Source organism: Sapajus apella, unplaced genomic scaffold (assembly GCF_009761245.1).
Source record: "Sapajus apella isolate SASKATOON/1434 unplaced genomic scaffold, GSC_monkey_1.0 scaffold152, whole genome shotgun sequence".
Classification (NCBI taxonomy): Eukaryota; Metazoa; Chordata; class Mammalia; order Primates; family Cebidae; genus Sapajus; species Sapajus apella.
Window position 1 is genome coordinate 718,128 of NW_022437092.1, and position 17,336 is coordinate 735,463.

At 51.7% G+C, this 17,336-nt stretch overlaps 2 protein-coding genes across 3 annotated transcripts; one reads left to right on the forward strand and one right to left on the reverse strand.

Annotated features, from left to right (window-relative positions):
• The first annotated feature begins 1,047 nt into the window (after positions 1 to 1,047).
• On the forward strand, positions 1,048 to 9,081 carry RAD23A (RAD23 homolog A, nucleotide excision repair protein). Of its 2 annotated transcripts, none has more exons than XM_032265853.1 (9): positions 1,048 to 1,268; positions 3,082 to 3,243; positions 3,411 to 3,592; positions 3,730 to 3,785; positions 3,919 to 4,046; positions 4,314 to 4,392; positions 4,508 to 4,641; positions 8,083 to 8,247; positions 8,329 to 9,081. In XM_032265853.1, the coding sequence occupies exons 1-9, from the start codon at positions 1,197 to 1,199 to the stop codon at positions 8,440 to 8,442; spliced, it is 1,092 nt and encodes a 363-aa protein (XP_032121744.1). In that variant the 5' UTR covers positions 1,048 to 1,196; the 3' UTR covers positions 8,443 to 9,081. The 2 variants fall into 2 exon arrangements, with proteins under 2 accessions (XP_032121744.1, XP_032121745.1); XM_032265854.1 differs by having other exon boundaries at positions 4,511 to 4,641.
• Positions 9,082 to 9,404: 323 nt separating this feature from the next.
• On the reverse strand, positions 9,405 to 13,007 carry GADD45GIP1 (GADD45G interacting protein 1). Its single transcript, XM_032265855.1, has 2 exons — positions 12,622 to 13,007; positions 9,405 to 9,968 (listed from the first exon to the last, which is right to left on the reverse strand). Exons 1-2 carry the CDS (start codon positions 12,969 to 12,971, stop codon positions 9,650 to 9,652), a joined length of 669 nt encoding a protein of 222 aa, XP_032121746.1. The 5' UTR covers positions 12,972 to 13,007; the 3' UTR covers positions 9,405 to 9,649.
• Positions 13,008 to 17,336: the final 4,329 nt, after the last annotated feature.

Consider the following 17,336-nt stretch of genomic DNA (forward strand, 5'->3'; position numbering starts at 1 on the left):
CCCCGTCTCTACTAAAAAAAAATACAAAAAATTAGCTGGGCATGGTGGCGTGTGCCTGTAATCCCAGCTACTCAGGAGGCTGAGGCAGGAGAATTGCCTGAACCCAGGAGGCGGAGGTTGCGGTGAGCCAAGATCGGGCCATTGCACTCCAGCCTGGGTAACAAGAGCGAAACTCCGTCCCAAAAAAAAAAAAGTTAACATCTTTAAATACCTTTTGGGGTCAGATTAAAAGTACTGGCAGGAGACCCAAAACTAAAATTGTAGGTTCCTTTCAAAATCCAAATGCCTCAAGAATGAGGGTACAAAATGGCCCTTTGCCCCCACTTACAACTTAAGTTTTTTTTTTTCTCTGTTTCTTGGTGGCCTTTCAGGTATTTCTAATTTTCAGTAACTTACAGTTTGCTCTACAGGGTTCCTGCCAGGATGGCGATACCAGAATAAAACTCATTTGGGGTCCAGGCACAGGGGCTCAAGGCCTGTAATCCTAGCACTTTGGGAGGCCCAGGCATGTGGATCACCTGAGGTCAGGAGGTCGAGACCAGCCCGGCCAACATGGTGAAACCCCATTTCTACTAAAAATACAAAAAAAGTATCTCTTCGTGGTTGGGGGCCCCTGTAATCCCACCTACTCGGGAGGCTGAGGCAGGAGAATTGCATGAACCCGCGAGGCAGAGAGGGCAGTGAGCCGAGATCTCAATACTGCACTCCAGCTTGGGTGATGGAGACAGACTCAAACACCTCATTTGGAAGAGGCAGAACATATTTTTACATAAGAAATACGTATGTCTATAACAAGTGCAAGTACGTGAAAATTTGTGTTAAATATCAAGAAAGAAAATTCGTTTGAGCGTGTAAGTGGGGACACCAGACTTATTTGTAGCCCCATGACGTCACCGCTAATGGGCATGGCGTCACTCTCATGAGACCCTGTGCGCTGGCAGAGCGAGAAGCCCCCTCTCTTCCACAACGCTGAATTTAGTCTGCGCGTGCCCCGCCCGAGAACGCGCTTGTGCGCATGCCCACAAAGGCCAAGGGAGGGGGAGGCGAGCGCAGGTCACGTGCGCTGGTGGTCAGCGCGCGCATTGCCTGCCCCGGAAGTGGTCGGCGCGCGGCGCGGCTGGGCGCTAAGATGGCGGCGGCGTGAGTTGCATGTTGTGTGAGGATCACGGGGCCGCCGCGTTTGCTCGGGCCCCGCCATGGCCGTCACCATCACGCTCAAAACGCTGCAGCAGCAGACCTTCAAGATCCGCATGGAGCCCGACGAGACGGTGCGGGCCGGGCCGGAGCCCGGGGGCGGGAGCGACGGGTGCTGGGGGTGGGGTGGTGGCGGGGAGGCTGGGATCCCAACGGGAGGGGCTGGGAGGACGGCGCGGGCCGGGCCCTGCCCAGACCCCCAACCTGCTGGACTTTCCTGGAACCCCCCACGGTGGTCTTTGGCCCAGCTCCAGCGGATCGCGCGGCGCTCCTGGGCCGGTCTCCGGACAAGGCCCCACCCCCGAGGCGCTGGCCAGGCCCGGCTCCAATGTCAGCGCTCTCGCGGGGCGCGGGAACTATTGGCTCGGATTCATGGGCAGGCCAGGCTCTCCAGTACTGGGGCTCCACGTTCCCAGCTTTGCAGGCGTCTCCTTGGGACAGTGGTGGTCGAATCTAGGAGTAATGACCAGGAGATACCGAGTAGTGACGACAACAACGATGTTAATGATAATAAACGGGTCTCAGTCTTTATAATTTTGGTGGTTCGTGTTTGTTGACCGTTTACTTTTTATCAGTCACCGATCGTTTTATTGTTATTTTACTGCTCTGCAAAACGGGCTTGTCATTGGGGACTTCTGACCATTTTACAGATGTGGAAACCTAGGGCTTAAGGAACTTTGCCACAGTCACACGCAGGTAATGGCAGAGCTGGGATTCAAATTACCTTCTGCCTTGTGTGAGTGTCCACGATATAAACATTACGATGCCCTTTTAGCCGAAAGTAGAATTAGGACCTAATTCAAGCATACCGAATGTCTGGGTACTTGGCACTTCTTGCACAGCGAGGGAGACATTGAAGTCCACTTTTTGTAGAAAAGGAAACACTCACATTTTTTGATCAGCTCACCTGTTTGGCTTTGGACAGGTTAACCTCTCTGTGCCTCCGTTTTCTCAAATATAAAATGAGCCGGTCCCCTGTTGGCTTCTGCCTGTAATCGCAGCACTTAGGGAGGCAGAGGCAAGAGGAGCCCTTGAGCTTAGGAATTCAAGATCATCCTGGTAACACAGCGAGACCCTGTTGTCCACAAAAAGAAGAAACAAAAATGAATGAATAAAATGAGGCCAATGATATGTATTTGATAGTTAGGAAGCTTAAAATGTATGCTACATAAACAATTACAGTAGCACTATTGGCTCATGCTTCTGTAATCCTAATGATTGGGAGGCAGAGGCAGGAGGATTGCCCGAGGCCAGGAGTTTGAGACCAGCCAGCCTAACATAGGGATACTCTATTTACCAAAAAGAAAAATTTTTAAATTAGCTTGGAGTGGTGGCGTGCACCTTTAGTCCTAGCTACCCCCGGGGCTGGGTGAGAGTACCACTTGAATCCAGGAGTTTGAGGCTGAAGTCAGCTATGATTGCACCACTGCAATTCAGTGTGGGCAGCAGTGAGATCCTGTCTCTTACAATTTTTTAAAAAAAAAAAAAAAGGACTATTAATTACTAGTCACTGTTATTGTTCAAGGTAGAGTGTGGGGCAGGGGGGCTGTCTCCTTTATTCTGTTTTCTCATACTTTATACCACCTGAAATTACATTTTTTTCACATTAGTGTTCTCTCCGTAAGAGCAGGGACTTGTGTTTTTTGTTGCTGGGCTGTGACCTCCATGTCTAAAACAGCACCTGGCACCTAATAGGTGTTTAATATTAATAAATACTGTATTGAATGGCATGATGATTGAATTCAAGTCTAGCATGCTTTAGATGCTGAGAAAGCTTTAAAAATCTTGCTTGCCTCTGCCGTCAGGGCTTGCAGCCTCTCCGTCCTAAACTAGAAGGGAAGAGAGAATCTTGGGTTCTCCAGTGACTGTCTCTATCCCTCTCTCTAGGTGAAGGTACTAAAGGAGAAGATAGAAGCTGAGAAAGGTCGTGATGCTTTCCCTGTGGCTGGACAGAAACTTATTTATGCCGGCAAGATCTTGAGCGATGATGTCCCCATCAGGGACTATCGCATTGATGAGAAGAATTTTGTAGTTGTCATGGTGACCAAGGTGGGTGACGTGTGCTGGCTGGAAGGGTGGGTGGATGAGCTGGGGAGCTGGCAAAGAGCCTGTGTGCCCAGGAGAGATTAGCTATGAACAGGGTGGGGCCACAGCAGAGCGGGTTGTTAGGTCTGATAGGGTTGCTGATGCTAGCTCCCTTTTTCTTCCTGTTGCAGACCAAAGCTGGCCAGGGTACCTCAGCACCCCCGGAGGCCTCACCCACAGCTGCCCCAGAGTCCTCTACATCCTTCCCGCCTGCCCCTACCTCAGGCATGTCCCATCCCCCACCTGCCGCCAGAGAGGACAAGAGCCCGTCGGAGGAATCCGCCCCCACGACGTCCCCAGAGTCCGTATCAGGGTAAGGCGTGGGCAGCAGCCCCACTTGGGCCCTGTCCTTCCAGCACATTCCAGCGCCCACATATGTTGTCCCACACACCTGGAGGGAGGGCAGGCCGCCAGAAGGCAGGATCCGATTTCTCTTTCTTGAATTTGCAGCTCTGTTCCCTCTTCAGGTAGCAGCGGGCGAGAGGAAGACGCGGCCTCCACGCTAGGTGGGTGGGTGGTCCCCAGGGCAGAGGTGACTGGGTGCCCCAGCCATCAGCTGGGCCTTGTCTGGGTGCGGGAGGGCCTGGGAGCTGCCCTTTCCTCTTCCTGATAACCCAGGCTTTGCTGCTCCTTCCACAGTGACGGGCTCTGAGTATGAGACGATGCTCACGGAGATCATGTCCATGGGCTATGAGCGGGAGCAGGTCGTGGCCGCCCTGAGAGCCAGCTACAACAATCCCCACCGAGCCGTGGAGTATCTGCTCACGGTGAGGTGGGGCTGCTGCCTCCCGGGGAGGCCTTGAGGGAGTCCACGGGCTTCACTGCCCTCATGGGCAGCTGGGGAGGCAAAATCTGCCCAGAAAATCCTTTGGGTAGTGATTCCAGCCACTAAAGGTGTTCCACAGGATGCTGGATGTGAGTGATGGGTAGGCCTCCGGAGGGCAGGGCCAAGGCCTCATCTGTGTCCTGCCAGGGCATGGAGGAGGGTGGCAACAGGAGATCTGTGCATTAGAACTAAACAGGACCCCTGACAGGGAATTCCTGGGAGCCCCGAGCCAGAACACGGTTCTGTCCAGGAGAGCCAGGTATCCGAGCAGCCGGCCACGGAAGCAGGTGGGTGTGCACGTGCGGCATCTGCCCTCCAGGTACCTGACTGACACCACACTCCACCCTGCAGTGCTCCTGGGAGCCCAGTGCGGTGTCTGACTGTACCCCTTCCTACTACCAGCAGGAGAGAACCCCCTGGAGTTCCTGCGGGACCAGCCCCAGTTCCAGAACATGCGGCAGGTGATTCAGCAGAACCCTGCACTGCTGCCTGCTCTGCTGCAACAGCTGGGCCAGGAGAACCCTCAGCTTTTGCAGGTGTGGTCCCAGGGGCGGAGGAGGGCAGAGGGAGCCAGGGCAGCCACCGTTTCCCTTCCCTGCGGGCACCGGAGTCCATAACATATAGGAGTCGTTCTAATCCTGGAAAGCAGGACCAAGCACATTCTTCCCCACATCCCCATGCTTCCTGTGACCTGTTGACCCCCACGGTTTCTCAGTCTTCCCAACTACCTTGTGAGGTGTGGGTGCAGTCAACATCACCTCTTGCAGAAGACACTAGAAGCTTTGAGCAGCCTGTGATTCCCAGGGCCACACAGCTGGTAGAGTGTGTGTCTGCCTGCTGCCTCAGGGTCCTGGGCTGGGGCTCTGGCTCTGGCTCTGGCTCCACATACAGATGGCACTACGTAAATGTCTGTAAGGTGGCATGACATCACCCAGGACAGCTGTGTCCCAGTTGGCTCTGGGACCGCTGTGCTTGGTGAGGCTCTACCCTGGCCTTTGAATGTTCACAGGAAGAGTAGGGGGGTGGGCATCTGGGTGCAAGCAGGTTCCTCTGGGTCCTCTGTGAAGTACCCACCTGTCTTGACTCAGGACCCTGCCGTCTGCCCCTTCTCCTCTCATTTCTTAGTGCCTTGCCAGCTTCTCCTGCCCAGTCCTGATCTTCATTGGCACTCAGTCCTCCCTCATAGTGTCCTGGGGCCTTCAGTCTCTATGGGGACCCCCAAATCTTTTTATATATATATATATATTTTTTTTTTTTATAAAGACGGGGTTTCACCATGTTGGTCTGGCTGGTCTTGAACTCCCAACCTCAGGTGATCCGCCCGCCTTGGCCTCCAAAGTGCTTGGATTACGGGCGTGAGCCACCACACCTGGCCCGAGGACCCCCAAATCTATGTAACTAGCCCAAGCCTCTCTGAATGCCATACTCCATGGCTGGCTTAATCTGTCCATCAAAGTGCTTTTTTAAAATTTTTTTTTTTTTTTTTTTTTTTTTTTTTGAGACGGAGTCTTGCTCTGTTGCAGTGGCACCATCTTGGCTCGTGGCATCCTCTGCCACCCCATTCAAGCGATTCCCTTGCCTCAGCCTCCTGAGCAGCTGGGACTACAGTTGTGCGCTACCACACCTGGCTAATTTTTTTGTATTTTAGTAGAGACAAGGTTTCCCCATGTTGGTCAGGATGGTCTTCATCTCCTGACCTCATGATCTGCCCGCCTCAGCCTCCCAAAGTGCTGGGATTACAGGCGTGAGCCACCGTGCCCAGCCCAAAGTGCTCTCTAGACTAGACTTCTTGTATTTTAATTTTTTTTGAGACCGAGTCTCACTCCGTCACCAAGCGCCAGGCTGGAGTGCAGTGGTGCGACCTTGGCTCACTGCAACCTCCGCCTCCCGGGTTCAAGCAATTCTCCTGCCTCAGCCTCCCGAGTAGCTGGGACTACAGGCACATGCCACCACGCCCAGCTAATTTTTTTTGTAGTTTTTTAAGTAGAGACAGGGTTTCATCATGTTGGCCAGGATGATCTCGATCTCTTGACCTTGTGATCCACCCGCCTCCACCTCCTAAAGTGCTGGGATTCCGGGCGTGAGCCACAGTACCCGGCCTTAGACTAGACTTCTAAGACTTTGAACAGACTTCCCCAGTTCTCCCCCATCTCTGCAAGGACCAGCCTGGGGTTGCTTCAGCCTCAGGCCTTGGGGGGCCAGCTGGGGTCCCTCCCCTGTCCTGTCTCTTCTCCCCATCCAGCCCCTCCCTGCACTCCAGCTCCCTGGCAGCCTTCTACTCTGCGACTGCACAGTACCACAGTCCATTGACTGAAAAACACCTTCTTTAATGTGAAAATGGTCAGATGTAGACAAGAGTAGAGAGAGTTGTATCAGAGCTTCCAGATACCCAGGCCGGGCACAGCGGCCCACACCTCTAATCCCAGCACTTTGGGAGACCAGTGGGTGGACCAATTGAGGTCAGGAATTTGAGACCAGCCTGGCCAACATGGCAAAACCCCATCTCTACTAAAACTACAAAAAGTAGCTGAGCATGGTGGTGGGCCACTGTAGTCCCAGCTTTTTGGGAGACTGAGGCACGAGAATTGCTTGAACCCAGAAGACAGAAATTGTAGTGAACCGAGATTGTCCCACTGCACTCCAGCCAGGGTGACAGAGTGAGACTCTATCTTAAAAAGAACGGAAACGAAAATGAACAAATGAACCTCCATATACCCAAACCCAACACCCAGATGAGTTCACATTTTTTGGTTTGGGGGAGTGGAGTGGGGGAATAGAGACAGGGTTTATATTGCCCAGGCTGGTCTTGAACTCCTGGGCCCAAGCAGTCCCTCCTGCCTTTCCTCCCGAGTTGTTGGGGTTACAGGCATGAGCCACCACACCTGGCCAAATTCACCTTTCTAAAAGATTCAGACCACATCTTTTCCTGAATAACTGTCACCACTGTGGCTTCCCACTGCTCTAGAAAATGAGTCTGACTTGGGCCTTCCTCTCTGGTCTTACTCTCTGCCTCCTCCGTCTTCCCTTCCATGTTCACTCTGTTCTTGCTTCTGAGATTTCCCAGATGCATGCGCCCTGGGCCTTTGCACTTGCTGTTTGCTTTACCTGGAGGAAACCCTCTGCATCCCCCATACTGCAGACCTCTCCTCCAGCCCTCATCTGCAGTTCCTTTCTAGCCAGACACTTGTAGTTGTCTGGTTCATTTATTGGCTTATTTATTTATTTATATTTTTGAGAGTCTGTCACCCAGGCTGGAGTGTGGTGGTACAGTCTCAGCACCCTGCAACCTCTGCCTCCTGGGTTCAAGGGATTCTCCTACCTTAGCCTTCTGAATAGCTGGGATTACAGGCACTTACCATCACACCCAGCTAATTTTTGTATTTTTAGTAGAGATGGGGTTTTGCCATGTTGGCCAGGCTGGTCTCGAACTCCTGGCCTCAAGTGATCCGCCTGCCTGGGCCTCCCAAAGTGCTTGGATTACAGGCATGAGCCATTGTGCCTGGCCTATTTCTTTATTTATTTATTCAAGATGGTCTTGCTCTGTTGTCCAGGCTGGAGTGTAGTGGCTTACTGCAATCTTCGCCTCTTGCGTTCAGTCTCATGCCTGAGCCTTCTGAGTAGCTGGGATTACACCTGCCACCACACCTGACTGCTTTTTCTCTTTTTAGTAGAGATGGGGGTTTACCATGTTGGCCAGGCTGGTCTCGAACTCCTGATCTCAAGTGATCCACCTGCCTCTGCCTCCCAAAGTGCTAGGATTATAGGCAAGAGTCACCATGCCTGGTCCATTTCTTGGCTCACTTAAAGCCCATCATCAGTTCCACCAGAGCAGGGCTTGTGTTGTCTGCTGTGTTTGGCCAGAATAGGCTCCTCTGGAGATATGCCTGACTGAATGAAAAAGCAAGGGCTGTGAAGACCTGGGGAGAGGAGGGGACAAAGGCTGTGAATTACCCTGCCTTCCCCACCCTCTCCTGCAGCAAATTAGCCGGCACCAGGAGCAGTTCATCCAGATGCTGAACGAACCCCCTGGGGAGCTGGCAGACATCTCAGATGTGGAGGCGGAGGTGGGTGCCATAGGAGAGGAGGCCCCGCAGATGAACTACATCCAGGTGACACCGCAGGAGAAAGAAGCTATAGAGAGGGTAAGAGGTCTGGATGTGGGGGAATTGCAGGTGGGCAGAACCCCTACCCTCTACTGCTCACACGTACCCATCTTCCCACAGTTGAAGGCCCTGGGGTTCCCAGAGAGCCTGGTTATCCAGGCCTATTTCGCGTGTGAAAAAAACGAGAACTTGGCTGCCAACTTCCTCTTGAGTCAGAACTTTGATGACGAGTGATGCCAGGAGGCCAGGCCACCCAAACCCCCACCCTACCCCTACTCCATGAAAGTTTTATAAAAGAAAAAAAATATATATATATATTCATGTTTATTTAAGAAGTGGGAAAAAAAAAATCAAAAACCTTTAAAAAACAAAAAAAAAAAAAACAAAAAAAACCAATGAACAAAAAGCCCAGCTTCCTGTCCTCCTAAAGTGGCCCCTGTTCCCATCTTGCTCTGAGAAGACCCAGGCCAGAGACAGCTGTCCCCCCATCCTCCTCCCCAGCCCAGCCTGCTCAGAGAAGCTGGCAGGACTGGGAGGCAACAGATGGGCCCCTCTTGGCCTCTGTCCCAGCTCCCTGCAGCCAGATGGAAAGGCGGCTGCTTGCTTCTCCATCTTCCGATGAATCCCTGAGGACCCCCCACCCCATCCTCTTCTAGGATGAGGGGAAGCTGGAGCCCCAAAATTTGATCCTCCATTGGAGCAGCCCAAATCTTTCCATCTGGGGAGAGCCCTGAAAGGTTCAAGGCCCCCTCCCCAGTCTGGCCTTGGCCTCCAGCCTAGAGAAGGGCTAACAGCTCAGTGTTAAGGCTACCCCCACCCCAGAACAGAACCGTGTCTCTAATAAAGGTTTTGAAGTGAATAAAGTTTAAAAAAACAGCCCTATGGTCCGTGCCTGCTGGGGCTCCTCACGCCCGCCTGTCTGAGTCTGGGGGCTGTCTGGGCACAGGCAGGCGTGGTGATGGGTGCCGGGAAGGGGGAGAGGAGTCTGTGAGTCCTTGCAGATTGGGGCTCCCAGTGTCTCCTCCCCCAGTGTGTCATTTCCAGGCAGTGGACCCCAGCCCAGCCTTACAAGGACTGCTTCTCCCTGGCCCCCACCATCATCACCACAGTCTGTTTTGGCTATACTTCCCCCCTCCCCCCTCCCCCATAATTGGCTAATTACTGGAGATGAATGTTGGTAAACAGAAGCCTTCTTCTCTTCTGCCATCTGCTTCTCTATTATTTGCCCATTGCGCCCCCCCTTTTCCTCGTCCTGAAGCCTCAGTTAGCAGGGCCTACAGTCCCTGTCCCCCTTTGGAGTAGAGCCAAGTGGGGGATTCCCCAGCCCAGCCCTAGGTGTTTCGGGAGGAACCAGGGACCCAGAGAGGCACACCTTGAGAGGACACAGATCTCTTCAGGGGGACTGCCAGGGAGCAGGCTTTTATTGGGAAAGGACAAAGGCTCAGGAGCTGGGTGCCTCAGAGGCTGCTGGGTCCTGGGCTGCTGTTGCAGCCATTGCAGCAGCTCGCGCCTCCTTCTTCTGTCTTTGTTTTTCCTCCTTGAGACGCTTGCGCTCCTTCTTCTCTAGGTCCTGGAGCAGCTCCTGGAAGCGGGCGCTCCTTGGGTCCACTTGGTAGCCCAGGCGCTCCTGGGCCTCAGCCTGCAGTCGGGCCCTCCTCTCCTTGTCAGCCTCTGCCTTCTCCCTGCGCTCCCGCTGCTGCTGCCGCCATTTCTCAATCATCTTTGGCATCTTGGCCATGCACTCTGCGATGTGCTGCTCCCTGCAGGGCAGGGAGAGTGGGCCGTGACACTGGCACTCAGCCAGGGCAGAGCTCACCCACCCATATCCCACCCATGGGCCTTTGCGCACTAGCTTCAACTCCCCCAGTAGGTTAACTGTCAGGAGAAGCCCTTGACAAGTGAAGAAACAGGAAGAGATGAAGAGAGAGTTATTTGTGCATGAATTTGATCACAAGAGTGTGTCAAGCCCCAGTAAACCCCATGTGCCAAAGCCAAATCAACATTTCACTGAGCTGCGTACTGAGCCACCAAGTGCCACTCCCATGGACAATTTCACACGTTTATTCCAGACATTGCTGAGTACCTACTGTAGGCCAAGCCCAATTCTAGGCATAGGAGTGAAAGCAAGAAAGACATTTCCCACCAATACCTGAGTTTGTAGCTACCAGTCACAGCCCCATTTTTTTTCTTTAACTTTTTGTACAGATTTATTTCATCACCTAGATATTAAACCTAGTACCCAGTAGTTATCTTTCCTGATCCTTTCCCTCCACCCTCCAAAAGGCCCCAATGTGTGTTGTTCCCCTCTGTGTGTCCATGTGTTCTGATCATTTAGCTCCCACTTAGAAGTGAGAATATGTTGTATTTGGTTTTCTGTTCCTGTGTTAGTTTGCTAAGGATGATAACCTCCATCTCCCTTCTTGTCCCTTCAAAGGACATGATCTCGTTCTTTTTTATGACAGCCTCATTTACGGATTAGAAAGTGAAGAATTAAGCCGCCCTATAACAGGGTCATCTGGCTGAGGAAGGGCAGAAACAGGAGTCCCTGCTCCAACATTCCCTGACTGGGTGATCAGACACATGACTTCACTTTGCCAAGCCTCAGCTTCCTCATCTCTAAAATTAAGGCAGTCCCTTCTTCCTCATAAGGCTATTGGGAAAACCAGAAGGGTAAATACCGGGAACACACTTGACCTACCCCCTCTGCCATCCAGGATGTGGCATTATCTGTAACAGATACCCCTGGTTCAGCCAGGCGCAGTGGCTCACGCCTGTAATCCCAGCACTTTGGGAGGCTGAGGCAGGTGGATCACCTGAGGTCAGGAGTTTGAGACCAGGCTGGCCAGTATGGCGAAACCCTGTCTGTACTAAAAATACAAAAAATTAGCCAGGTATGGTGGTGTCCGCCTCTTAATCCCAGCTACTCAAGAGGCTGAGGCAGGAGAATTGCTTGAACCCAGGAGGCAGAGGTTGCAGTGAGCCAAGATCTCCCCATGGCACTCCAGCCTGGGGAACCAGAGCGAAACTCCACCTCAAAAAAAAAAAAAAAAAAATGGCTGTGGTCCTTCAGACTTGCCTCCGTACCTGACCTCTGCCCTTGGTTCCAGGACCTATCACCTTCTTGCCCTCACTTTTCACCAGCCACACTGGCCACTTGGCTCTTCTTTAAAGCATATCCTATCTCAGGGCATTTGTCTCAGCTGTTCCGTCTACCAGGAACTCTTTACCCAAGAAATCTCCCCATGGCTAAGTCTGGTTATTCAGGTCTTTGTTTCAACATCATCATCTCAGAGAGTACTGAACCAAAGCTGCCCTCAGGCACGCACTCTTCACTCTTTTACCTTCCTAATAGGCAGTCCACTGTGGCCATCTGATATTATCTTGCCTGTTTCCTGCTGGGACAGGATTTTGTTTTGTTTTGTTTTGTTTGTTTTGAGACGGAGTTTTCCTCTCTTGCCCAGGCTGGAGTGCAGTGGCCCAATCTCAGCTCACTGCAACTTCTGCCTCCAGGGTTCAAGCTATTCTCCTGCCTTAGCCTCCCGAGTAGCTGGGATCACAGGCGTGCGCCACCACGCCCGGCTAATTTTTGTATCTAACAGAGACAGGGTTTCGTCATGTTAGTCAAGCTGGTCTCGAACTCCTGGCCTCAGGGGCCCTTTGGGGCCTGCCTCGGCCTCCCAAAATGCCGGGATTACGGGCGTGAGCCACCGCGTCCAGCCTGGGATGGGTTCTTGCACACGGTATGCGCTCAGTAAATTCTTGCTGATGATGGCCGGTCGCAGTGGCTCACGCCTGTAATCCCAGCTATTCGGGAGGCTGTGGCAGGAGGATCGCTTCAACCCTGGAGGCGGAGGTCGCGCCACTGCACTCCAGCCTGGGCAACAGAATAAGACTCTTCTTAAAAAAAAAAAAAAAAAAAAAAAAAAAAAGGCCGGGCGCGGTGGCTCACGCCTGTAATCCCAGCACTTTGGGAGGCGGGTGGATCACGAGGTCAAGAGATCGAGACCATCCTGGTCAACATGGTGAAACCCCGTCTCTACTAAAAATACAAAAAATTAGCTGGGCATGGTGGCGCGTGCCTGTAATCCCAGCGACTCAGGAGGCTGAGGCAGGAGAATTGCCTGAACCCAGGAGGCGGAGGTTGCGGTGAGCCGAGGTTGCGGTGAGCCGAGATTGCGCCATTGCACTCCAGCCTGGGTAACAAGAGCGAAACTCCGACTCAAAAAAAAAAACACTTACTGATGAAAGACTAAATGGACTGTTACTGAGTTTGTTTTGCGGCCAGGTGAGCGTATACATAAATCTACAACATGTAGATGCTGCAAGGTGCCACCTATGGGGTAGGCACGGTTTGGGGCCCAGTTCGCCCACGGGACACACAGGGCAGCCCCGCGTCTTCCTGCACGCACGCACCTCTCCTGACGCTTCTGATCTTCGGCCAGCTGCTTCACCCGCAGCGACTCCTGCATGGTCGCCAAGCTTGGGTACCATTCGCGCTCCTCGGCCTCCAGCTCCTGCAGCTGCTCCGGCGACGGCCATAGCGAACCGGGGTCCACCCCGGAGGCAGCGCCGTAACGCGCGAACTGCTTAGCTGCGTAGCGCGGCCTCAGCTGCCATCGCGGGGTCAGGAGGTCCTCGGGGTCTGGCCACCGGGGTCCTGGCCTGCGGCGCGGGGGCGGGGGCGCCCGGTAGCCACGGGAACCCGGGCCCAGGGTCGCCGCCAGCCCCAGCAGGCTACGTGCCTGTCGCACGGACGCCGCCATTTTGGCCGTGCGGGGTCCTCGCACGCCGGCCGGGCTGTTCAAGGCGCTGCCTGAGCGCGAGGCCCGGTGGGGGCCAGGGCAGGACGAGGGACGTCCCTGCTGCCTCAGTTCGAGCTGGTGAGGCGGAGGAGTTAGTACAGTTTTTATACATTTCCAAGTATAGCTTTAAGTTTTAGTCAAACAGTTACTTATTAAAGTCATTTTTAATTTTTACTTTTTTTCCTCTGCACACTGACACTTCAAAAAAATGTGTTTTTAAGCGTTCAGTGTTCTTTGGGTAAAAAGGAATGTTTTAAATTTTACTTTTATGCATTTAAACTAGCATTTATTACTTTTTGAAATTTAAATGTGGCCGGGCGCGGTGGTTCACTGCTGTAATCCCAGCACTCTGGGAGGCCAAGGCAGGCATCACCTGAGGTTAGAGTTTGAGACCAGCCTGGCCAACATGGTGAAATCCTGTCTCTACTAAAAATACAAAAAGTAGCCGGACGTGGTAGCGCACGCCTATAATTCTAGCTACTGGGGAGGCTGAGGCAGGAGAATCGCTTGAAACTGGGAGGCGAGGTTGTCCCACTGCTCTCCAGCCTGGGAGAAAAAAAAATAAAATTCTGTCACTTGCTGTGACATGGATGAACCTTGAGGACATTAGGCTAAGTGAAATAAGGCAGTCACAAAAGGATAAAAATTGTATTCAGTTATATGAGGTAACTAGAGTAGTCAAAGTCCTAGAGACAGAAAGTAGATTTACCAGGGGCTGGGGGTGGAGGAGTGGGAGATATTGCTTATAATGTAGAATATAGTATGTTTCATATTGTAAAATATACACAATAAAGAAAAAGAATTTGTGTTTTGTTTTTGAGTCAGAGCCTCGCTCTGTCTCCCAGGCTAGAGCACAGTGGCGCGATCCCTGCTCACTGCAACCTCCACCTCCCGGGTTCAAGGGATTTTCGAGCTTCTGCCTTCTGAGTAGCTGGGACCACAAGCTCTAGCCACCACGTCTGGCTAATTTTTGCATTTTAGTAGAGATGGCGTTTTACCATGTTGGCCAGACTGGCATCAAACTCCTGATCTTAAGTGATCCGCCCACCTCGGCCTCCCAAAGTGCTGGGATTACAGGTGTGAGCCACCATCCAGCCAAATTTTTTTTTTTTTTTTTAAAGATGGGGTTTCACCGTGATGGCCAGGCTGGTCTTGAACTCCTGACCTCAGGTGATCCACCCACCTCGGCCTCCCAAAGTGCTAAGATTACAGGCGTGAGCCACTGCACCTGGCCTGTTGTTGTTTTTTTTTTTGAGACAGAGTTTCACTCATGTTACCCAGGCTGGAGTGCAATGGCGTGACCTTGGCTCACCGCAACCTCCGCCTCCTGGGTTCAGGCAATTCTCCTGCCTCAGCCTCCTGAGTAGCTGGGATTACAGGCACGCACCACCATGCCCAGCTAATTTTTTGTATTTTTAGTAGAGACGGAGTTTCACCATGTTGACCAGGATGGTCTCGATCTCTTGACCTCGTGATCCACCCGCCTCGGCTTCCCAAAGTGCTGGGATTACAGGCTTGAGCCACCGCGCCCGGCCTCCTGTTGTTGTTTTTAATCACACATATGCACACCTTCTCTGCCCCCGAAAAAAAGAATTGTAATTTTTCTCAAGACATGAATGTTCATAGGAACATCACGTATGTATGTCATTCCCAAGCTGGAACTAGCTCACACCCAATGTCCGTCTCAAGTAGAATGGACACCTAAATTATGCTGTTTCAGCCAATGGACTACTACACAGGAATGAAAGCAGATATTACATCTGCTCACAGCAAGATGGATGATTCTTATAAGCATAATGTGCAACAAAGGAAGCAGGACTTATATGGTTGCTTTTTAAATTAAATTAATTTTTTTTTTTTGACACAGGGTCTTGCTCTGTTGCCCAGGCTAGAGTGCACTGGCTTGATCATAGCTCACTGTAGTCTTGAATTCCTGGGCTCAAGTGATCCTCCCACCTCAGTCTTTCAAGTAGGTAGACTAAAGGAATGAACCCACAATTCCAAGCTAATTTTTTGTATTTTTAGTAGAGACGGAGTTTCACCATGTTGACCAGGATGGTCTCGATCTCTTGACCTCGTGATCCACCCGCCTCGGCCTCCCAAAGTGCTGGGATTACAGGCTTGAGCCACCGCGCCCGGCCCTAAATTTTAAATTTTTTTGTAGAGACAGGGTTTCTCTATGTTATCCAGGCTGATCTTCAACTGCTGGGCTCTCCCTCCCCCTCTTCTGCCCCCTCCCCTTCCCCTTCCCTTCTCTACTCTCCCCTTCTCCCCCCACCCCTTCCCTCTTGACAAGATCCCACTCTATCACCCAGGCTGGAATACACTGGCATGGTCAGTGCAGCCTCAACCTCCTGGCCTCAAGTGATCCTCCCACCTCAGCCTCCTGAGTAGCTGGAACTGCAGGCACTCACCATCAAGCCTGGCTGATTTTTGTATTCTTTGTAGTGATAAAGTCTCAATATGTTGCCCAGGGTGGCCTTGAGTTTCAGGGCTCAAGTTATCTTCCTGCCTTGGCCTCCCAAAGTGTTGAGATTACAGGTATGAGCCACAGTGCCTGACCTGAGAATGTTTTCATCTTGGAAACCTGTAAGTCTGTACCCATGAAACACTCACTCCCTGGTTTCCCTTCCGCCCGCCCAGTCCTTGGCAGCCACTATTCTACTTTCTGTTTCTATGAATTTGGACTACTCTAGGTACCTCATATAAGTGGAATTATACGTACTTGTCCTTTTGTAACTGGCTTATTTTTTGTTTTGAGACAGGGTCTTGCTCTGTTCCCCAGGCCGAAGTGCAATGGCATGATCATAACTCGCTGCAGAATTGACCTCCTGGACTCAAGTGATCCTCCCACTTCAGCCTCTCGAGTAGCTGAAACTACAGGTACTCACCTGGCAATTTTTTTTTTTTTTTTTTGAGACAGAGTCTTTCTTTATTGCCCAGGCTAGAGTACAGTGGCGGGATCTCAGCTTACTGCAACCTCCGCCTCCGGGGCTCAAGCAATTCTCCTGCCTCAGCCTCCAAAGTAGCTGGGACTACAGGCAGGAGCCACCTGCGCCTGGCCTAATTTTTATTTTTTTTATTTTCAGTAGAGACAGGATCTCATTATGTTACCCAGGCTGGTCTCGAACTCCTGAGGTCAAGCAATCCTCTAGCCTCTGTCTCCTAAAGTGTTGGGATTATAGGTGTAAGCCACTGCACCTGGGGCTGACTTAGTTTAGTTACCATAATATCCTAAAACTTCTTCTTTTTCCTTTTTGAGACTGAGTCTCACTCTGTCGCCCAGGCTGGAGTGCAGTGGCTCGATCTTGGCTCACTGCAACCTCCTCCTCCCGGGTTCAAGCAATTCTTGTGCCTCAGCCTCCCCAGTAGCTGGGATTACAGGCACCTGCCGCCACACCTGGCGAATTTTTGTATTTTTAGTAGAGACAGGGTTTCACCATGTTGGCCAGGCTGGTCTCAAACTCCTGACCTCAAGTGATCTGCCTGCCTTGGCCTCGAAAAGCGCTGGGATTACCGGTGTGAGACACCATGTCCAGCATATCCTAAAGTTTCATCTATGTTGCAGCACGTGTCAGAATTTCTTTCCTAGCCTGGGCAACATTGTGAAACCCTGTCCCTACAAAAAATACAAAATTTAGCCAGGCATGGTGGTGCATGCCTGTAGTTCCACCTACTTTGGAGGCTGAGGCAGGAGGATCTTTTGAACCTGGGAGGTGGAGACTCCAGTGAGCTGTGGGCATGTCACTGCACTCCAACCTGGGTGACAGAGCGAGACTATCTCAAATTTTTTTCTTTCCTTTTTAAGGCTGAATGCTATTCCATTGTATGGATGGACCACATTTTTTCTTCTTCCAACAGCAGATGTCATGCTAAAAGGTTGAATAACATGGATCACATTTTGTTTATTCATTCATCTATACACATGGACATTTGGGCAGCCTCCAGTTTTTGCCTGTTGTGAATAATGATCTTATGAATATGGGTACACAGCATTTTTTTTACTTTTTAGGCAGAGTCTCACTCTGTCACCAGGCTGGAGTGCAGTGGCTTGATCTCGGCTCAGTGCAGCCTCCACCTCCCAGGTTCAAGCAATTCTTCCGCCTCAGCCTCCCAAATAGCTGGGACTGCAGGTGTGTGCGACCACACCCAGCTAATTTTTTGTATTTTTAGTAAAGACAGGTTTTCACCATATTGGTCAGGATGGTCAGCATGGTCTCAATCTCTTGACCTCATGATCCATCCGCCTTGGCCTCCCAAAGTGCTAGGATTGCAGGTGTGAGCCCCTGTGCCCGGCCTTTTTTTTTTTTTTTTTTTTTTTTTTTT

Bases quoted from the DNA above. Each gene is read 5' to 3' on its own strand.
- GADD45GIP1 (XM_032265855.1), bottom strand. From the start codon at position 12,971: ATGGCGGCGTCCGTGCGACAGGCACGTAGCCTGCTGGGGCTGGCGGCG. The intron at 9,969-12,621 runs GTGCGTGCGTGC...CCTGCCCTGCAG, and splicing joins GATCAGAAGCGTCAGGAGAG to GGAGCAGCACATCGCAGAGT.
- RAD23A (XM_032265853.1), top strand. From the start codon at position 1,197: ATGGCCGTCACCATCACGCTCAAAACGCTGCAGCAGCAGACCTTCAAG. The intron at 3,244-3,410 runs GTGGGTGACGTG...TTCCTGTTGCAG, and splicing joins TAGTTGTCATGGTGACCAAG to ACCAAAGCTGGCCAGGGTAC. The intron at 8,248-8,328 runs GTAAGAGGTCTG...ATCTTCCCACAG, and splicing joins AGAAAGAAGCTATAGAGAGG to TTGAAGGCCCTGGGGTTCCC.